This window comes from Oncorhynchus gorbuscha, linkage group LG22 (genome assembly GCF_021184085.1).
Source record: "Oncorhynchus gorbuscha isolate QuinsamMale2020 ecotype Even-year linkage group LG22, OgorEven_v1.0, whole genome shotgun sequence".
Taxonomy (NCBI): Eukaryota; Metazoa; Chordata; class Actinopteri; order Salmoniformes; family Salmonidae; genus Oncorhynchus; species Oncorhynchus gorbuscha.
The window spans coordinates 45,040,428-45,060,254 of record NC_060194.1 but is presented as its reverse complement, the minus strand read 5'-3'; the positions used below and the strand labels follow the sequence as shown (position 1 = coordinate 45,060,254).

At 46.6% G+C, this 19,827-nt stretch overlaps 1 protein-coding gene across 2 annotated transcripts; it reads right to left on the bottom strand.

The window, feature by feature from the left end:
• Positions 1-1,329: 1,329 nt before the first annotated feature.
• Positions 1,330-19,413, bottom strand: LOC124009943 (WD repeat-containing protein 48-like). Of its 2 annotated transcripts, none has more exons than XM_046322197.1 (18): positions 19,288-19,413; positions 18,295-18,435; positions 18,032-18,110; positions 16,601-16,683; positions 14,461-14,590; positions 14,034-14,122; positions 13,271-13,372; positions 12,813-13,037; positions 12,353-12,427; positions 12,125-12,227; positions 5,710-5,915; positions 5,482-5,578; positions 5,212-5,307; positions 4,909-5,017; positions 3,413-3,500; positions 3,227-3,303; positions 2,066-2,264; positions 1,330-1,700 (listed from the first exon to the last, which is right to left on the bottom strand). In XM_046322197.1, exons 1-18 carry the CDS (start codon positions 19,360-19,362, stop codon positions 1,605-1,607), a joined length of 2,070 nt encoding a protein of 689 aa, XP_046178153.1. In that variant the 5' UTR covers positions 19,363-19,413; the 3' UTR covers positions 1,330-1,604. The 2 variants fall into 2 exon arrangements, with proteins under 2 accessions (XP_046178153.1, XP_046178154.1); XM_046322198.1 differs by having other exon boundaries at positions 18,032-18,107.
• Positions 19,414-19,827: the final 414 nt, after the last annotated feature.

The window sequence follows — 19,827 nt, the reverse complement described above, 5'->3', positions numbered from 1 at the left end:
CTTGTCATCTCCCGTCTGGATTACTGCAACTCGCTGTTGGCTGGGCTCCCTGCCTGTGCCATTAAACCCCTACAACTCATCCAGAACGCCGCAGCCCGTCTAGTGTTCAACCTTCCCAAGTTCTCTCACGTCACCCCGCTCCTCCGTTCTCTCCACTGGCTTCCAGTTGAAGCTCGCATCCGCTACAAGACCATGGTGCTTGCCTACGGAGCTGTGAGGGGAACGGCACCTCAGTACCTCCAGGCTCTGATCAGGCCCTACACCCAAATAAGGGCACTGCGTTCATCCACCTCTGGCCTGCTCGCCTCCCTACCACTGAGGAAGTACAGTTCCCGCTCAGCCCAGTCAAAACTGTTCGCTGCTCTGGCTCCCCAATGGTGGAACAAACTCCCTCACGACGCCAGGACAGCGGACTCAATCACCACCTTCCGGAGACACCTGAAACCCCACCTCTTTAAGGAATACTTAGAATAGGATAAAGTAATCCTTCTCACCCCCCCCCTTAAAATATTTAGATGCACTATTGTAAAGTGGCTGTTCCACTGGATGTCATAAGGTGAATGCACCAATTTGTAAGTCGCTCTGGATAAGAGTGTCTGCTAAATGACTTAAATGTAAATGTAAATGGGTTGACAGAATTAAGCCACGAACAACAATATAGTCAGGGACGAACATTGATCGGCTTGAATAGTTGGTCAGGCTGTCCAGGTATACTGTAGGTGGAGTTAGGGCCGGGAATCGCTCCTGGTTAAGTCACATGGTAAGGAAGAACTCCAGGTCCTGGAGAATCGGGATGTACCATTCTCTTTCCCAAGAAATATACACTTGCATAGTCCCTATCCTGGATCTAAAAGCGTAGGATTAGGGAAAAGCAATGGCTGGAAGAAGTTTCCTCCATTGTAAAAACACATGCGAGAAAGTGTACAAGTCCAGAAGGATTGAGAACCGGGACTAAGTCATAGTATTGGTGAAGGAAGGAGCAACGGGCTGTTTCTGGAATGTACAACAACAAACAGCGCATATACATGAAGACATACTCCCATTGCACCAGAACTATTCCTTTTAACTATGACATCACAAAGCAAAAGGACAACAACAAAATGTTTTTTTTTTAAATATTTTTTTTTAAAACTACAGTGCTAGATAAAATATTTGATTCATTTTTTTCCTCCATTCCGTTATAGCACAGTCTGCAGAAAGAACCGCATTCATCATGAATCTCTTGACTAGCCTCCGGGCTTCACCGGGCTGTCCGGTTGAGTTTCCTATTAATACGAAAGTCACCCGCATCCCTCAAATTGGCCAGAGAAAACGTCTCTAACGTCTGGGTTGTATTTTTATGATTATTTTATTACCCAACGTAGCAAAAAATTCTGCAACGGCAAAATGGAAAAAAAAAAAAAAAAGTGATTCTTATTGAATAAATTCAGATTCAGTCCATGGTTTCTCCCATATGGTGTCTAATGAATATACGACCCTGATAAACATAGTGGGCGGGGTGATAAGCCTACCCTCTCTCGGCCAGCCAATCATTGGACCTGAAGATGGAGGATGGTAGTGTGTGAAGAAACTGTCTCTTTATGCCTTAAAATGAGGTGTCTGCCTCACGTAGATTTCTGCCTATAGTGAAGCGTCAAGTCTCCTCCACTTTTCCAGATAAAATGCTTGACAGTTCGCAGGTCCATGTTTGGGTCCAGGACCTGTGTGAGAACAAAGAAGACCGACCAAGAATGTGAATATGTATTTCAGTCATCGCTGTCATTATTACGCTGTAATATGACTTAACTAAACCAAAATGAGCATCCTGGCAATCTGTAATATGACATGTTATACTAAAACAAAATAACTTCAACATCGAAGCAACAAACCTCATTGCCCAAACCAGCATCAAAAGTGAAGCTGTCAAGTAGTGGACTTTTTCAAAAAATACTTATGAATCACAACAGATACACTCTCCTTCAACCATCAACAACTGAGGTCCATAATCTTTACTAAAAAAAAAGCAAAGATTGTTCCTCATTCCTCCCGAAACTACAGGAGAATGAAGATTAGGGAGGGTTCCCACCTGGTCTTGACATATCAGTTCAATCTTCTCCTCGGCTATGAGGGCCACGTCCTCGTCCTTCTCCGTCTCTCCTGGCTTGTCATTGGCTGCCAAGGAGGAAGCAGTGGTCTGGGACTCAGTGTCCAGGTTAATGGTCTTCTCATAGACGTGTTCCATCACCTTCCTCACCTGCAGCATGTCACTGGCAGACAGACGGTCCCTACAGAGAGAGACACATACACACACACACACACACAGTGGAATAAAAGGATGTGTGTCAGGGGAAGTAGGATCTTGATCTCCGACGGGAAATGTCGACGGTGCATTTATATGTAGACGTCAAATCGTGCGTGTGCGTGGGTGTGGGTGTGTGCGTGTGGGTGTGTGCGTGTGGGGGTGTGCGTGTGTGTGTGTGCGGGTGCGTGGGTGTGTGCGTGCGGGTGCGTGGGTGTGTGCGTGCGGGTGCGTGGGTTACTTCTTCAGTGTCTTGGGTGCGTGGGTGTGTGCGTGCGGGTGCGTGGGTGTTCTTCTGGGGTGCGTGGGCAAAAATTTAAAAATGAAGTAAAGTGCGTGCGGGTGCGTGGGTGTGTGCGTGCGGGTGCGTGGGTGACTGTGCAGTACAGAGGTGCGTGGACAGTGTGTGGGTGCGTGCAAGGTGTGATTCATTGCGGGTGCGTGAATGTGTGCATGTGTGGGTGCGTGGGTGTGTGACAAACACATGTGCGGGTGCGTAGTAGGTGTGTGCGTACCCAGGGTCCCTTGTGCGTGCGGGTGCAGATGGGTGTGTGCACATCAGGTGTGCGTCAGTGTGTGTGCGGCGCTGGTGTGTGCGTGCGGGTGCGTGGGTGTGTGCGTGCGGGTGCGTGGGTGTGTGCGTGCGGGTGCGTGGGTGTGTGCGTGAGGGTGCGTGGGTGTGTGCGTGCGGGTGCGTGGGTGTGTGCGGGTGCGTGGGTGTGTGCGGGTGCGTGGGTGTGTGGGTGTGCGGGTGTGTGGGTGTGTGGGTGTGCGGGTGTGTGGGTGTGTGGGTGTGTGGCTGTGCGGGTGTGCGGGTGTGTGGGTGTGTGGGTGTGGGGGTGTGCGTGCGGGTGCGTGGGTGCGTGGGATTTATTCAGGTAAGAACATCAAAGCCGAATATTAATCGAAGGGACTTGGAACGGAGAAAATCAAAAACCAAAATGTTACTTCTTCAGTGTCTTGGCTCCAGAAGAAGAGTGGGGTTGGAGGTAGAACGGGATCTTGTTGAATTTCGGCATGTTCTTCTGGAGGACATAGAAAAAGGAGGGCAAAAATTTTAAAAAATTTAAAAAATGAAGTAAAGTCCGAGGCAAGAAGAGTAAAAGCAAAAAGGAAGACTGAAAAGGTACTTACGTCCACGGTGATGTCTATGACCCACTGTGGGACTGTCTCATTCAGTAACATAGACTCCGTCTCCCCACCCGAGTCCCTACACAACAGTCTGAAACAGGAGACTCAACATTAGAACAGTACAGAGAAGTAAACAAACGTTGCAAACAGGACAGTTTTTTTTTTGTGTGTCCAACTGGTAATGCAAGACAAGTAGTGATTCTTTCTCAGATTCATGAATGATCGCATGCATGATATAGACTCGGGGGCTGGTAGTGTTAGACAAACACATGATAGCTAGCCTGGACTACCCAGGTTACACTTCACTCCCTTCCTCCAGGGGAGCAGCAGCAAAAAAAAAAAAATTTGCTCCCAAAATTCTCTATAATCCCTCAATCAAATGTATTTATATAATAGTAGTGTTAGGTCATAGACAAACACACTACCCAGGTTACACTTCACTCCCTTCCTCCAGGGAGCAGCAGCAACCTTGTCCAGATGCTGAGCCTAGTTGATAAGCACATCAGGTGATTGTCAGTCAGTGTCCCAGAGCTGCGAGGCCGCTGGTCGGTTTGGTGGCCGCGAGGCCGCTGGTCGGTTTGGTGGCCGCAAGGCTGCTGGTCGGTTTGGTGGTCGCGAGGCTGCTGGTCGGTTTGGTGGTCGCGAGGCTGCTGGTCGGTTTGGTGGTCGCGAGGCTGCTGGTCGGTTTGGTGGTCGCGAGGCTGCTGGTCGGTTTGGTGGCTGCTGGTCGGTTTGGTGGTCGCGAGGCTGCTGGTCGGTTTGGTGGCTGCTGGTCGGTTTGGTGGTCGCGAGGCTGCTGGTCGGTTTGGTGGTCATGAGGCTGCTGGTTGGTTTGGTGGTCATGAGGCTGCTGGTTGGTTTGGTGGTCATGAGGCTGCTGGTCGGTTTGGTGGTCATGAGGCTGCTGGTCGGTTTGGTGGTCATGAGGCTGCTGGTTGGTTTGGTGGTCATGAGGCTGCTGGTCGGTTTGTTGGTCATGAGGCTTTCCATTTGGAATCTTTAGTTTAGACATGCCTGTCTGTAGTTTTCCTTTCTGTATCGATCTGTTTCTGTGACCACATGATAATCCACTTGGGCTCACTGACCCAAAGGGGTCAAGACAGAGCCCTGGACCTAAGGTAAGATTGTCGTCTCCCTGGGCACACCTGCATCCAACGCAGTCCCCATACACTGATTTCTCACAAATTCACACATTCATTCAGCTTAAGGACCATGTAGCTAGGACCCTTAGACATGAGTCAGGTTACAGACCATGTAGCTAGGACCCCTAGACATGAGTCAGGTTACAGACCATGTAGCTAGGACCCCTAGACATGAGTCAGGTTACAGACCATGTAGCTAGGACCCTTCGACATGAGTCAGGTTACAGACCATGTAGCTAGGACCCTTAGACATGAGTCAGGTTACAGACCATGTAGCTTAGCCTAAGACCCCTAGACGTAGCGAGTCTAACAATATTAGCAGGCTTGCTATGGGTTTCGTAAAATTTAAATATGTACCGGAACAGAGTCCTCCCTCCTGCCTCTCCGAAGATGACTGGAGTGTGTGGAGGCACCTGGAAGTACCCATTCCCCTTCTGCACCCGCGTCTCCTGCTCCCCATTCACTGCTGCGGGGGTTTGGACAAGGTCAAAAGTCACTAGAATCTTTTTTACTGCTCGTATACCATGATGAAATAGTGAGTCTATGGACATTTTTTTTCTGGGCCTAACCCTGCGACATGGGATGTCTAACACTATAGCCGTCTACAGCCAATATCTCAGGTGAACACTGTTTTTGACAACAACAACAAGGCCCGTTTACCATGGTTGACCTCGTTCTCCTCCTCATCCGTGGGGTTGATGTGCGTCCTGGGCCAGAACTCTAGCAGGGCCTGAAGTAGCAGTCCACCAAGGTTCACTACACGCACGCACGCACGCACGCACGCACGCACGCACGCACGCACACACACACACACACACGCACACGCACACGCACACACACAAACATTGCAAAGCTAAAGGATACAAATAAAAAAAATGCAGTATGAAGAAGTTATATTAAAAATGAAAACCTAAAAAAAGAAAATCGTACACTTTGGGTCCGATCCATCGGAGCTTGAGAAGCCAGCATCCTTAGCAGACACCCAGGCAGCGAAGCAGTCACTCTCATCCAATGTGACGGTCAGCATCTGTCCAGCAACACACAGGAGGGAGAGAGAGACCAACAACATCAACCAATCTTATCTAGCTAGCTTCACCTTTTCAAAAAAAAAACACTGAATAACTATAGTATTACTAAGTTATAAAACGAGAAACTTACCCCTGTCTTGAGGTCGACAGAGAACCAGTTTGGGACGTAGACCTGCTTGAACCTCTTCTTGATCTCTTCATCAAACTCTACTTTCCCCAGGTCTTCTCCCTTACAGGCTTTCAGCACGTCCCAGAATGCAACATTGTTGTTGGTGTCTTTGGTGACTATGTGCCTCTTGTCGTTCAGAATGTGACACTGAATTATACTGGCCCCTCCTACAACAGCAAATATGTACAGTAGTTATCGTTTGACCAGAGCAAGACTAGGTTTGGGCGGTATTAAGATTTTCATACCATTTCTGTACCATAACGGGATACACGATATTACCAAATGTGCACACAAGGGGCACTATTTTTTAAATTTTAAATACAGTGCCATTGGAAAGCACTCAGACCCCTTGACATTATCCATGGTTTGTTAGGTTTTAATTTTTCAGATTGAATAACTCACGGACACTAGAGAAGCTAGTATATATATATATATATCCACTCTGGACACTCCTCCTCTCCAATCCTTACATCTTATGGTTCCACAGGAACCTTATTACTCCCTTCAGGGGACCTGACCTGACCTCCTCCTCTCCAATCCTTACATTTTATGGTTCCACAGGAACCTTATAACTCCCTTCAGGGGATCGGACCTCACCACCTGACCTCCTCCCCTCCTTCGCCTAATCCACAGATTGCTCAGTTTGGCCGTGCGGGCCAGCTCTAGATAGAAGTTTAGAGCCACCAAGACTCTTTCATTTAACAATGATGGAGGCCACTGTGTTCTTGGGGACCTTCAATGCTGCAGAAATTGTTTGGGTACCCTTCCCCAGATAGGATTGTGTCGAGGCACAGATCTGTCTCTGAGCTCTACGGATAATTATTTTGACCTAGTTTTTTGCTCTGACATTCTCTGTCAACTGTGGCACCTTATAGACAGGTGTGTTATATAGACAGGTGTGTTATATAGACAGGTGTGTTATATAGACAGGTGTGTTATATAGACAGGTGTGTTATATAGACAGGTGTGTTATATAGACAGGTGTGTTATATAGACAGGTGTGTTATATAGACAGGTGTGTTATATAGACAGGTGTGTTATATAGACAGGTGTGTGCCTTTCCAAATCATGTCCAATCAATTGAATTTACCACAGGTGGACTCCAATTAAGTTGTAGAAACATCTCAAGGATGATCAATGGAAACAGGATGCACCTGAGCTCAATTTTTAGTCTCATATCAAAGGGTCTGAATACTTATGTAAATATGGTATTTGTTTTTAATATATTTGCCCATTTTTTTTTGCAAATGATAATAATTTTTGCTTTGTCATTATGGGGTATCGCGTGTAGATTAATGAGGGAAAAATTATAATTTAATCAATTTTAGAATAAGGCTTTGACGTAAATAATTTTTTGTAAAGGGTCAAGTGATATTTAAGCAATAAAGCCCGAGGTGTGATATATGGCCAATATACCACGGCTAAGAGCATTTTTTATGTACGACGCAACGCAGAGTGCCTGGACACAGCCCTTAGCTGTGGTATATTGTCCATACATCAAATCCCCAAGGCGCCTTTATTGCCATTATAAACTGGTTACCAAAGTAATTACAGCAGTACAAATAAATGTTTCGTCATACAACTGAGCAAGAGGACAAGTACATTAAGAGTGTCTAGTTTGAGAAACAGACGCCTCACAAGTCCTCAACTGGCAGCTTCATTAAATAGTACCTGCAAAACACCAGTCTCAACATCAACAATGAAGAGGCGACTCCGGGAGGCTGGCCTTCTAGGCAGAGTTCCTCTGTCCAGTCTCAACATCAACAGTGAAGAGGCGACTCCGGGAGGCTGGCCTTCTAGGCAGAGTTCCTCTGTCCAGTCTCAACATCAACAGTGAAGAGGCGACTCCGGGAGGCTGGCCTTCTAGGCAGAGTTCCTCTGTCCAGTCTCAACATCAACAGTGAAGAGGCGACTCCGGGAGGCTGTCCTTCTAGGCAGAGTTCCTCTGTCCAGTCTCAACATCAACAATGAAGAGGCGACTCCGGGAGGCTGGCCCTCTAGGCAGAGTTCCTCTGTCCAGTCTCATCATCACCCAAGAAGAGGCGACTCCGGGAGGCTGGCCTTCTAGGCAGAGTTCCTCTGTCCAGTCTCAACATCAACAGTGAAGAGGCGACTCCGGGAGGCTGGCCTTCTAGGCAGAGTTCCTCTGTCCAGTCTCAACATCAACAGTGAAGAGGCGACTCCGGGAGGCTGGCCTTCTAGGCAGAGTTCCTCTGTCCAGTCTCAACATCAACAGTGAAGAGGCGACTCCGGGAGGCTGGCCTTCTAGGCAGAGTTCCTCTGTCCAGTCTCAACATCAACAGTGAAGAGGCGACTCCGGGAGGCTGGCCTTCTAGGCAGAGTTCCTCTGTCCAGTCTCAACATCAACAGTGAAGAGGCGACTCCGGGAGGCTGGCCTTCTAGGCAGAGTTCCTCTGTCCAGTCTCAACATCAACAGTGAAGAGGCGACTCCGGGAGGCTGGCCTTCTAGGCAGAGTTCCTCTGTCCAGTCTCAACATCAACAGTGAAGAGGCGACTCCGGGAGGCTGGCCTTCTAGGCAGAGTTCCTCTGTCCAGTCTCAACATCAACAGTGAAGAGGCGACTCCGGGAGGCTGGCCCTCTAGGCAGAGTTCCTCTGTCCAGTCTCAACATCAACAGTGAAGAGGCGACTCCGGGAGGCTGGCCTTCTAGGCAGAGTTCCTCTGTCCAGTCTCAACATCATCAGTGAAGAGGCGACTCCGGGAGGCTGGCCCTCTAGGCAGAGTTCCTCTGTCCAGTCTCAACATCAACAGTGAAGAGGCGACTCCGGGAGGCTGGCCCTCTAGGCAGAGTTCCTCTGTCCAGTCTCAACATCAACAGTGAAGAGGCGACTCCGGGAGGCTGGCCTTCTAGGCAGAGTTCCTCTGTCCAGTCTCAACATCAACAGTGAAGAGGCGACTCCGGGAGGCTGGCCCTCTAGGCAGAGTTCCTCTGTCCAGTCTCAACATCAACAGTGAAGAGGCGACTCCGGGAGGCTGGCCTTCTAGGCAGAGTTCCTCTGTCCAGTCTCAACATCAACAGTGAAGAGGCGACTCCGGGAGGCTGGCCTTCTAGGCAGAGTTCCTCTGTCCAGTCTCAACATCAACAGTGAAGAGGCGACTCCGGGAGGCTGGCCTTCTAGGCAGAGTTCCTCTGTCCAGTCTCAACATCAACAGTGAAGAGGCGACTCCGGGAGGCTGGCCTTCTAGGCAGAGTTCCTCTGTCCAGTCTCAACATCAACAGTGAAGAGGCGACTCCGGGAGGCTGGCCTTCTAGGCAGAGTTCCTCTGTCCAGTCTCAACATCAACAGTGAAGAGGCGACTCCGGGAGGCTGGCCTTCTAGGCAGAGTTCCTCTGTCCAGTCTCAACATCAACAGTGAAGAGGCGACTCCGGGAGGCTGGCCTTCTAGGCAGAGTTCCTCTGTCCAGTCTCAACATCAACAGTGAAGAGGCGACTCCGGGAGGCTGGCCTTCTAGGCAGAGTTCCTCTGTCCAGTCTCAACATCAACAGTGAAGAGGCGACTCCGGGAGGCTGGCCTTCTAGGCAGAGTTCCTCTGTCCAGTCTCAACATCAACAGTGAAGAGGCGACTCCGGGAGGCTGGCCTTCTAGGCAGAGTTCCTCTGTCCAGTCTCAACATCAACAGTGAAGAGGCGACTCCGGGAGGCTGGCCTTCTAGGCAGAGTTCCTCTGTCCAGTCTCAACATCAACAGTGAAGAGGCGACTCTGGGATGCTGGCCTTCTAGGCAGAGTTCCTCTGTCCAGTCTCAACATCAACAGTGAAGAGGCGACTCCGGGAGGCTGGCCCTCTAGGCAGAGTTCCTCTGTCCAGTGTCTGTGTTCTTTTGGTCATATTTTCTTTTTATTGGCCAGTCTGAGATATGGCTTTTTCTTTGCAACTCTTTCTAGAAGGCCAGCATCCCGGAGTCGCCTCTTCAGTGTTGACGTTGAGACTGGTGTCAGCAGAGGGAACACCCCCCTATCCACGTCGATGGAACAGTAGTGGAGAGGGTGGTAAGTTAAGTTCCTGGGCGTACACATCACAGACAAACTGAATTGGTCCACCCACACAGACAGCATCGTGAAGAAGGCGCAGCAGCGCCTCTTCAACCTCGGGAGGCTGAAGAAATTTGGCTTGTCACCAAAAGCACTCACAAACTTCTATAGATGCACAATCGAGAGCATCCTGGCGGGCTGTATCACCGCCTGGTACGGCAACTGCTCCGCCCACAACCGTAAGGTTCTCCAGAGGGTAGTGAGGTCTGCACAACGCATCACCGGGGGCAAACTACCTGCCCTCCAGGACACCTACACCACCCGATGTTACAGGAAAGGCCAAAAAGATCATCAAGGACAACAACCACCCGAGCCACTGCCTGTTCACCCCGCTATCATCCAGAAGCCGAGGTCAGTACAGGTGCATCAAAGCTGGGAGCGAGAGACTGAAAAACAGCTTCTATCTCAAGGCCATCAGACTGTTAAACAGCCACCACTAACATTGAGTGGCTGCTGCCAACACACTGACTCAACTCCAGCCACTTTAATAATAAAACGAGGACATTTCTAATTGACCCTTTGGAACGGAACTGTGTGTGTAAATACAAATGAAGTCGGATTTTTATTTATTATTATTTTTAACCTTTATTTAACCAGGCAAGTCAGTTAAGAACACATTCTTATTTTCAATGACGGCCTGGGAACAGTGGGTTAACTGCCTGTTCAGGGGCAGAACGACAGATTTGTACCTTGTCAGCTCGGGGATATGAACTTGCAACCTTTCGGTTACTAGTCCACTTAGGTTGGAGTCATTAAAACTCGTTATTCAACCACTCCACAAATTTCTTGTTAACAAATTATAGTTTTGGCAAGTCAGTTAGGACATCTACTGTGTGCATGACACAATTAATTTTTCCAACAATTGTTTACAGACAGATTATTTCACTGTATTACAATTCCAGTGGGACAGAAGTTTAGTATAAACACCATGGGACCACGCAGCCATCATACAGCTCAGGAAGGAGACGCGTTCTGTCTCCTAGAGATGAACGTACTTTGTTGTGAAAAGTGCAAATCAATCCCAGAACAACAGCAAAGGACCTTGTGAAGATGCTGGAGGAAATAGGTACAAAAGTATCTCTATCCACAGTAAAACGAGTCCTATATAACATAACCTGAAAGGCCGCTCAGCAAGGAAGAAGCCACTGCTCCAAAACCACCATAAAAAAAGCCAGACTACAGTTTGCAACTACACATGGGGACAAAGATCGTACTTTTTGGAGAAATGTCCTCTGTTCTGATGAAACAAAAATAGAACTGTTTGGCCATAATGACCATCGTTATGTTTGCAGGAAAAAGGGGGAGGCTTGCAAGCTGAAGAATTACCATCCCAACCGTGAAGCACGGGGGTGGCAGCATCATGTTGTGGGGGTGCTTTGCTGCAAGAGGGACTGGTGAACTTCACAAAATAGATGGCATCACATCATGAGGACGGAAAAGGATGTGGATATATTGAAGCAACATTGCAGAAGATCCTAAGTTAAAGCTTGGTAGCAAATGGGTCTTCCAAATGGACAATGACCCCAAGCATACTTCCAAAATTGTGGCAAAATGGCTTAAGGACAACCAAGTCAGGGTATTGGAGTGGCCATCACAAAGCCCTGGCCTCAATCCTATAGAAAATTTGTAGGCAGAACTGAAAAAGCGTGTGCGAGCAAGGAGGCCTACAACCTGACTCAGTTCCACCAGCTCTGTCATGAGGAATGTGTTAAAATTCACCCAACTTATTGTGGGAATCTTGTGGAAGACTACCTGAAACGTTTGACCCAAGTTAAATAATTTAAAAGGCAATGCTACCAAATACTAATTGAGTGTATGTAGACTTCTGACCCACTGGGAATGTGATGAAATAAATAAAAGCTGAAATAAATCATTCTCTCTTCTATTATTCTGACATTTCACATTCTTAAAATAAAGTGGTGATCCTAACTGACCTAAGACAGGATTTTTTTTTATTACTAGCATTAAATGTCAGGAATTGTGAAAAACTGAGTTTAAATATATTTGGCTAAGGTGTATGTAGTAAACTTATATAGACACACACTTATTTTTGGGGGGGTATTGAAAATCATACCGTCGGTATTCCGGAATACCCTGCTATATACTATAGACGATACATCGCCCAAGCCTAGTTCATGGTTAGAAACTAGGGTCACGTCTGCCTCTCCTCACAACCACTGCATTCAGGAAGAGATATAGTTTAAAAAAACAAACCAATGAGGATCTATTTGAGTGAGGACAACAAAAAGAGGTTGCACTAAGATTCATGTGAAAACTACACCCAGTTAGGTGGATCACTGCACACCCACTAACGTAGCCGTACCTTTGATGACCTGTTCAGGCGCTGTACACAACGGGGTCAGGGGGGCGATGATGTCATTGTCATAATCCCCAGACGCCCGGAAGTTGTGGATTCCCTTTAGACACTGCAACAAAAACAGAAAAAAAAAAAAATGTTGATAAAAACTGAATTGACCCCAACCCTGACACATAGAAAGCACTAGAATGATCTCTGAGGGCATCGGAAGACATGGCATGCTTATTTGTTTACCCATTTGTTAACAGATGACTTGGTGGTAGAGACCCAGATAACAGGAGGAGGGTCAGCTGTCCTGTCCAGTTCCATCTGAGGAGGAGAGGGACAGCCCATGTCAGACCCAGGTTAATACACACACACCCCCACTCACATCCCTCCCTCCCTCACCCTCAGTAACTCAGCACCCCCCCCCTTCCTCACCCTCAGTAGCTCAGCACCCCCCTTCCTCACCCTCAGTAGCTCAGCACCCCCCTTCCTCACCCTCAGTAGCTCAGCACCCCCCTTCCTCACCCTCAGTAGCTCAGCACCCCCCTTCCTCACCCTCAGTAGCTCAGCACCCCCCGCTACCCCACACCTGCTTGCAACACCAGGATACTGGGTTAAATTCCCGGGACCACCCGTATGTACAAATGTACGTATTTAGCATCTGCTAAATGGCAGATATAATGAACCACAACCAGTCCCATGCCCTTACCTTCAGTACAGGGGCCTTCTCCTCACATATGAGTACTCTGATATCAGGGTTCCTCAGGTCGGTGCAGAAGATCTTCTTGTCTCTGCCTCCAGAGTAGATGTGTGTGAAGGCTTCGTTCACCTGCAGGGCCCACACTCCCTCGTCGTGGACCCGATACGTAGCGATACACCTCTGCTGCCCCAGAGACCACAACCTGATGGTTCCATCTGAGCTGCCTGACAGACACTGGGAACCACAGAGAGAGGAGAGTTCGACTGATGGACAACCAAACAGAAAAGGTTCATGTAATAGAGGGTCAGATGCAATGTAGGAAAAATGCTGAGACGGAAAAGGAAAATACTCATTATTTTAGGACCAAGTTCTGGAAGAACCTCTCACTTCATTTTCTTTATAACCATTTTCTTAAAATGTATTATCTAGTATTATCTATTATTTAGCTGAATCAAGATATACCTTACCTGCGTGCCGTCCCGGTTCAGCAACAGTGACTTGACGTTGTCGGAGTGGCCTTTCAGCTTCATCAGTTTAGCACATGTCCTAGGGTCCCATACTCTCAGGACCTGAAGAACCGTCAACAGATTAAAGAGACAACAACCTCTAAAACCCAACAACGGTCTACAGATTAAAGAGACAACCACCCCTAAAACCCAACAACGGCCTACAGATTAAAGAGACAACCACCTTTAAAACCCAACAACGGTCTACAGATTAAAGAGACAACCACCTTTAAAACCCAACAACGGTCTACAGATTAAAGAGACAACCACCTTTAAAACCCAACAACGGTCTACAGATTAAAGAGACAACCACCTTTAAAACCCAACAACGGTCTACAGATTAAAGAGACAACCACCTTTAAAACCCAACAACGGTCTACAGATTAAAGAGACAACCACCTTTAAAACCCAACGGTCTACAGATTAAAGAGACAACCACCTTTAAAACCCAACAACGGTCTACAGATTAAAGAGACAACCACCTTTAAAACCCAACAACGGCCTACAGATTAAAGAGACAACCACCTTTAAAACCCAACAACGGTCTACAGATATGCAACAGAACTTGTGCTTTGGTAAATAAAGGTGACCTTTCAAAAGGCAGCCAAACAACTTCTGTCAAAAACTGAAGACAAAATTAAATTGTATTCGTTTAAATAAAAACATTAACTTTGACCTGGCAAAAAAAAAAAAAAAAAATCGACTAGAAATGTTGCCCTCTAACCTTTTCAGTGGAGCCAGATACGATGACTGTCCCCATCTGGTTCATTGCCAAGCTGTAGATGGAGTCTTTGTTCCCACTGAGGGACGACGCTGTCACACACACGCACAACGGTTAAGATTCCAACGGTCGGCGCACAGGTTTGTGTTAGGTAAAAACATCATTTTAAGGACACGTACTTGCATCGGAAAACAATAGGCTTTGCGGTATGAAAGATTGATTTCTGCTTCAACAAATACCTGTTCTCCAGACACAAATTAAGTCTAGTCCTGGATCGAAAACGTCTTTCAATGGCGAATCTTCATTGAGAATGCTATTTAGACCTGGACTAGGCTTCATCTGTGTCTACGAAACCAGCCTGTGGAGATGTTTTTAAACTCAATGGGACTCAACTTGTAAATATTGTAGAAATCAATAAAATGACATTTACTGGTGACAGTGTTGTTGGAGGCAGTCAGTGCTGTTAGTGTGTTGACGTCCCACAGGAAGATCTGTCTGTCTAACCCTGCTGACGCCACCAGCTCCTTGTCTTTAGCATATGCCAATGCCTTCACATAGTCCTGCCAGGGGAATACAAACTCAACATCACTTTGTGGCCTTCACATAGTCCTGCCAGGGGAATACAAACTCAACATCACTTTGTGGTCTTCACATAGTCCTGCCAGGGGAATACAAACTCAACATCACTTTGTGGTCTTCACATAGTCCTGCCAGGGGAATACAAACTCAACATCACTTTGTGGTCTTCACATAGTCCTGCCAGAGGAATACAAACTCAACATCACTTTGTGGCCTTCACATAGTCCTGCCAGGGGAATACAAACTCAACATCACTTTGTGGTCTTCACATAGTCCTGCCAGGGGAATACAAACTCAACATCACTTTGTGGTCTTCACATAGTCCTGCCAGGGGGGAATACAACATCACTTTGTGGTCTTCACATAGTCCTGCCAGGGGAATACAAACTCAACATCACTTTGTGGTCTTCACATAGTCCTGCCAGGGGAATACAAACTCAACATCACTTTGTGGTCTTCACATAGTCCTGCCAGGGGAATACAAACTCAACATCACTTTGTGGCCTTCACATAGTCCTGCCAGGGGAATACAAACTCAACATCACTTTGTGGTCTTCACATAGTCCTGCCAGGGGGGAATACAACATCACTTTGTGGTCTTCACATAGTCCTGCCAGGGGAATACAAACTCAACATCACTTTGTGGTCTTCACATAGTCCTGCCAGGGGAATACAAACTCAACATCACTTTGTGGTCTTCACATAGTCCTGCCAGGGGAATACAAACTCAACATCACTTTGTGGCCTTCACATAGTCCTGCCAGGGGAATACAAACTCAACATCACTTTGTGGTCTTCACATAGTCCTGCCAGGGGAATACAAACTCAACATCACTTTGTGGCCTTCAACATAGTCCTGCCAGGGAAAATACAACATCACTTGGTGGTCTTCACATAGTCCTGCCAGGGAATACAAACTCAACATCACTTTGTGGCCTTCACATAGTCCTGCCAGGGGAATACAAACTCAACATCACTTTGTGGCCTTCACATAGTCCTGCCAGGGGAATACAAACTCAACATCACTTTGTGGTCTTCACATAGTCCTGCCAGGGGAATACAAACTCAACATCACTTTGTGGTCTTCACATAGTCCTGCCAGGGGGGAATACAACATCACTTTGTGGTCTTCACATAGTCCTGCCAGGGGAATACAAACTCAACATCACTTTGTGGCCTTCACATAGTCCTGCCAGGGGAATACAAACTCAACATCACTTTGTGGTCTTCACATAGTCCTGCCAGGGGAATACAAACTCAACATCACTTTGTGGTCTTCACATAGTCCTGCCAGGGGGGAATACAACATCACTTTGTGGCCTTCACATAGTCCTGCCAGGGGAAATACAACATCACTTTGTGGCCTTCAACATAGTCCTGCCAGGGAAAATACAACATCACTTGGTGGCCTTCACATAGTCCTGCCAGGGGAAATACAACATCACTTTGTGGCCTTCACATAGTCCTGCCAGGGGAAATACAACATCACTTTGTGGCCTTCACATAGTCCTGCCAGGGGAAATACAACATCACTTTGTGGCCTTCACATAGTCCTGCCAGGGGAAATACAACATCACTTTGTGGCCTTCACATAGTCCTGCCAGGGGAAATACAACATCACTTTGTGGCCTTCACATAGTCCTGCCAGGGAAATACAACATCACTTTGTGGCCTTCACATAGTCCTGCCAGGGGAAATACAACATCACTTTGTGGCCTTCACATAGTCCTGCCAGGGGAAATACAACATCACTTTGTGGCCTTCACATAGTCCTGCCAGGGGAATACAACATCACTTTGTGGCCTTCACATAGTCCTGCCAGGGGGAATACAAACTCAACATCACTTTTTCCTTCTTCTTTCAAATAGGAAATCTCTATTATACTGTTTTAAAAAATACACAATTCCACAGCAGAACAGTATTCTGTAAATGGACATCATATTTCTGAACCACAAAGCCCAAATATCGAGTGTAAAAAGAAGAAACAGCACCTTGTGAGTCCGTAACGTTGACATGCAGAATCCTTTCTGTGCGTTCCACACTTTCACTGTCGTGTCTGACGAAGCAGATATCACTGGAAAGAAATAATTCGATAAAATTATTAAATTTGATGAATTATAAAAACAGAATGTTTCTAATACATTAGATAATAATACTACTGATGTGGCTCCAACCGATGTTCAATACGGTTATAGGCTTTGGGGGTATTTCTATTTTAAGGTTGGACGTCAGCACGTGGGGCGCACCGATTGGTTCCACCTCGTTAGTCCGTAGGGACCACCCATACGTAGAATGTATGCACACATGACTGTAAGTCGCTTTGGATAAAAGCGTCTGCTAAATGGCATATATTATTATTATTATTATATTACACCTGTGCTGGTTGAAGTGTACCTATGAAATTACAGACCTCCACATGCTTTTTAAGTAGGGAAAACCTGCAAAAACCGCAGAGTATCAAATACTTGTTCTCCCCATTGTATTACCTCAACTAACCTTTGCCCCTGCGCACTGACTCGGTACCGGTACCCCCTGTATATAGCCTCCACACTGACTCTGTACCGGTGCCCCCTGTATATAGTCTCCACACTGACTCTGTACCGGTGCCCCCTGTATATAGCCTCCAATTGACTCTGTACCGGTGCCCCCTGTATATAGCCTCCACATTGACTCTGTACCTGTACCCCCTGTATATAGCCTCCAATTGACTCTGTACCGGTGCCCCCTGTATATAGCCTCCACATTGACTCAGTACCGGTACCCCCTGTATATAGCCTCCACATTGACTCTGTACCAGTACCCCCTGTATATAGCCTCCACATTGACTCTGTACCGGTACCCCCTGTATATAGCCTCCACATTGACTCTGCCTCCACATTGACTCAGTACCGGTACCCCCTGTATATAGCCTCCACATTGACTCAGTACCGGTACCCCCTGTATATAGCCTCCACATTGACTCAGTACCGGTACCCCCTGTATATAGCCTCCACATTGACTCTGACTCATATAGCCTCCACATTGACTCTGTACCCCCTGTATATAGCCTCCACATTGACTCTGTACCGTAATACCCTGTATATAGCCTCCACATTGACTCTGTACCGTAATACCCTGTATATAGCCTCCACATTGACTCTGTACCGTAATACCCTGTATATAGCCTCCACATTGTACCGTAACACCCTGCTCCTGTGAGCTGTTCTGGTTCACTCTACAGAAACAGGAGATGCGCTCCTGTGAGCTGTTCTGGTTCACTCTACAGAAACAGGAGATGGGCTCCTATGAGCTGTTCCGGCTCGCTCATGCAAGGCTACCTACTTACTTAGAACCCCACCTGTTTTGGTTGTTAGTCTGTTAGTTCCCCCTTCTGTTTGAGTGACAATTTTGGGTTTCTCGCCGGGGAACATAACAATACTCACATGTCTTTCCATTGCAACAGAGGACGATGTCATTGACCCAGTCTGTATGGTGCTCCATGGAAGCGATGTAAGGGTCCTGCTATGGTAAAATAACATTCACTTAACATAAGTGGTGACGGGGGGGGGTTCCCAAACACATATTAAGCCTAATCGTGTTCTTAAAACACATTCAATTGAGATGATACAGGAAACCAGCTCACAGAGGGTTAGGGTAGGGCTATGCTCATATTAAGATTTATCAAAGGGTGCCTGGGACGCAATACCTTGTGCTGGTTGACACTCCATATCCTGATGATAGAGTCTCTTCCAGCCGTGAAGAGCCGGTTCAGTGCAGGGTCCAGCTGAAGAGCATTCACCCCATTGCGATTGTGCTTCTCCGCCTCGTCTCTTATCACATAAGATACCTGCAAATAAAGATAGAGGGGGATGGTCCATAATAGCCTGAACACACCCCTTCTATAGCATTGACGCATGCGTGACTAAAGCTTTGGCCAAACGTTTTTTTTATTTCACCTTTATTTAACCAGGTAAACTAGTTGAGAACAAGTTTCTCATTTACAACTGCGACCTGGCCAAGATAAAGCAAAGCAGTGCGACACAAACAGCACATAGATACACATGGAATTAACAAACACAGTCTATAACACAATAGAAAAATATATATACAGTATGTGTTTAAGTTGGCTGAGGCTCCATGACTACATTACATTCACTTATGCATTACATGAACATACCTATCTAGTTCACCGCATCATTTGCTAGCTAGCAAGCTACAGGTTAAGGTTTCAAAATCATAGCTAACGTTAGCTAGCTGACACAGCTGCTTAAAAAATTAAAAATAAACTTTATTTAACTAGGCAAGTCAGTTAAGAACAAATTTGTATTTACAAGTGGCCTTAAGACCACTGCGCCACTTGGGAGTCAGCTAACATGTTAGAATAGCAATTATCAATTCAATGACAATGTACACATACCCTAAGAAATGCAACAATGGTTAAATAAAATTGTCGCACAACTCGGGTTCATTTTAGGTTAACTTTGTTCGAGCAAATCATGCTTCAAATAGTGTGTTTAGCATGCTAGCTAACTAGCATGTACGTTAGCTAGCTTGAGCTGAGTTAACAGTAACGAGATGAGCATTCTTGGATTGCAATTTGCATCGTCTTTCCAAGATTAGCGGTGCACATTGTCACACTATTTGGAATAGTGTGCATTTTCATGTATACAGAGTTGTAATTACAGAAATATCAATTGACCTGTACTTTCCTCCGCCCGGCGGCATTCTGTCTGTGGTGGGCCGCCATCTTACATGTTGACAGTCGAACCCTCATACGTCACATCCGAGAAGAAACGCAGATAGAATAATGACACTGATATTTCACCGGATGTATACGTGTGAAGCATCCGCTTGGCGTTTCCAATCACAAGCAAATATGGCTGGCAGTGGGAGAAGATTGAACGAGATGGATTGTGACCGACATTATGCAAACTTTTCTCATCGATTAATAATTTGATCTCAATACAGTTTTATGTATTTAAAACTATAATATTTTATGAACAGAGTGGACAAAGATCTGTAGACTTTGCCAAAGTGTTAAAACATCGCGTTGTTTAGGAGTGCAAATGTGAATTTAGGTAGTGCACACATGCACTTCACAGAGTAGGCGTTGACTAACCGAAACATGCAAACATTTTCTAGAACGCGCCAATAGGATCTTGGTAGCTTGTGCTAGACTCTGCCCACCTCCTTGCTTGTTCTGCCCACTGTGACTCATTTGTTTCTATCGGAAACGACA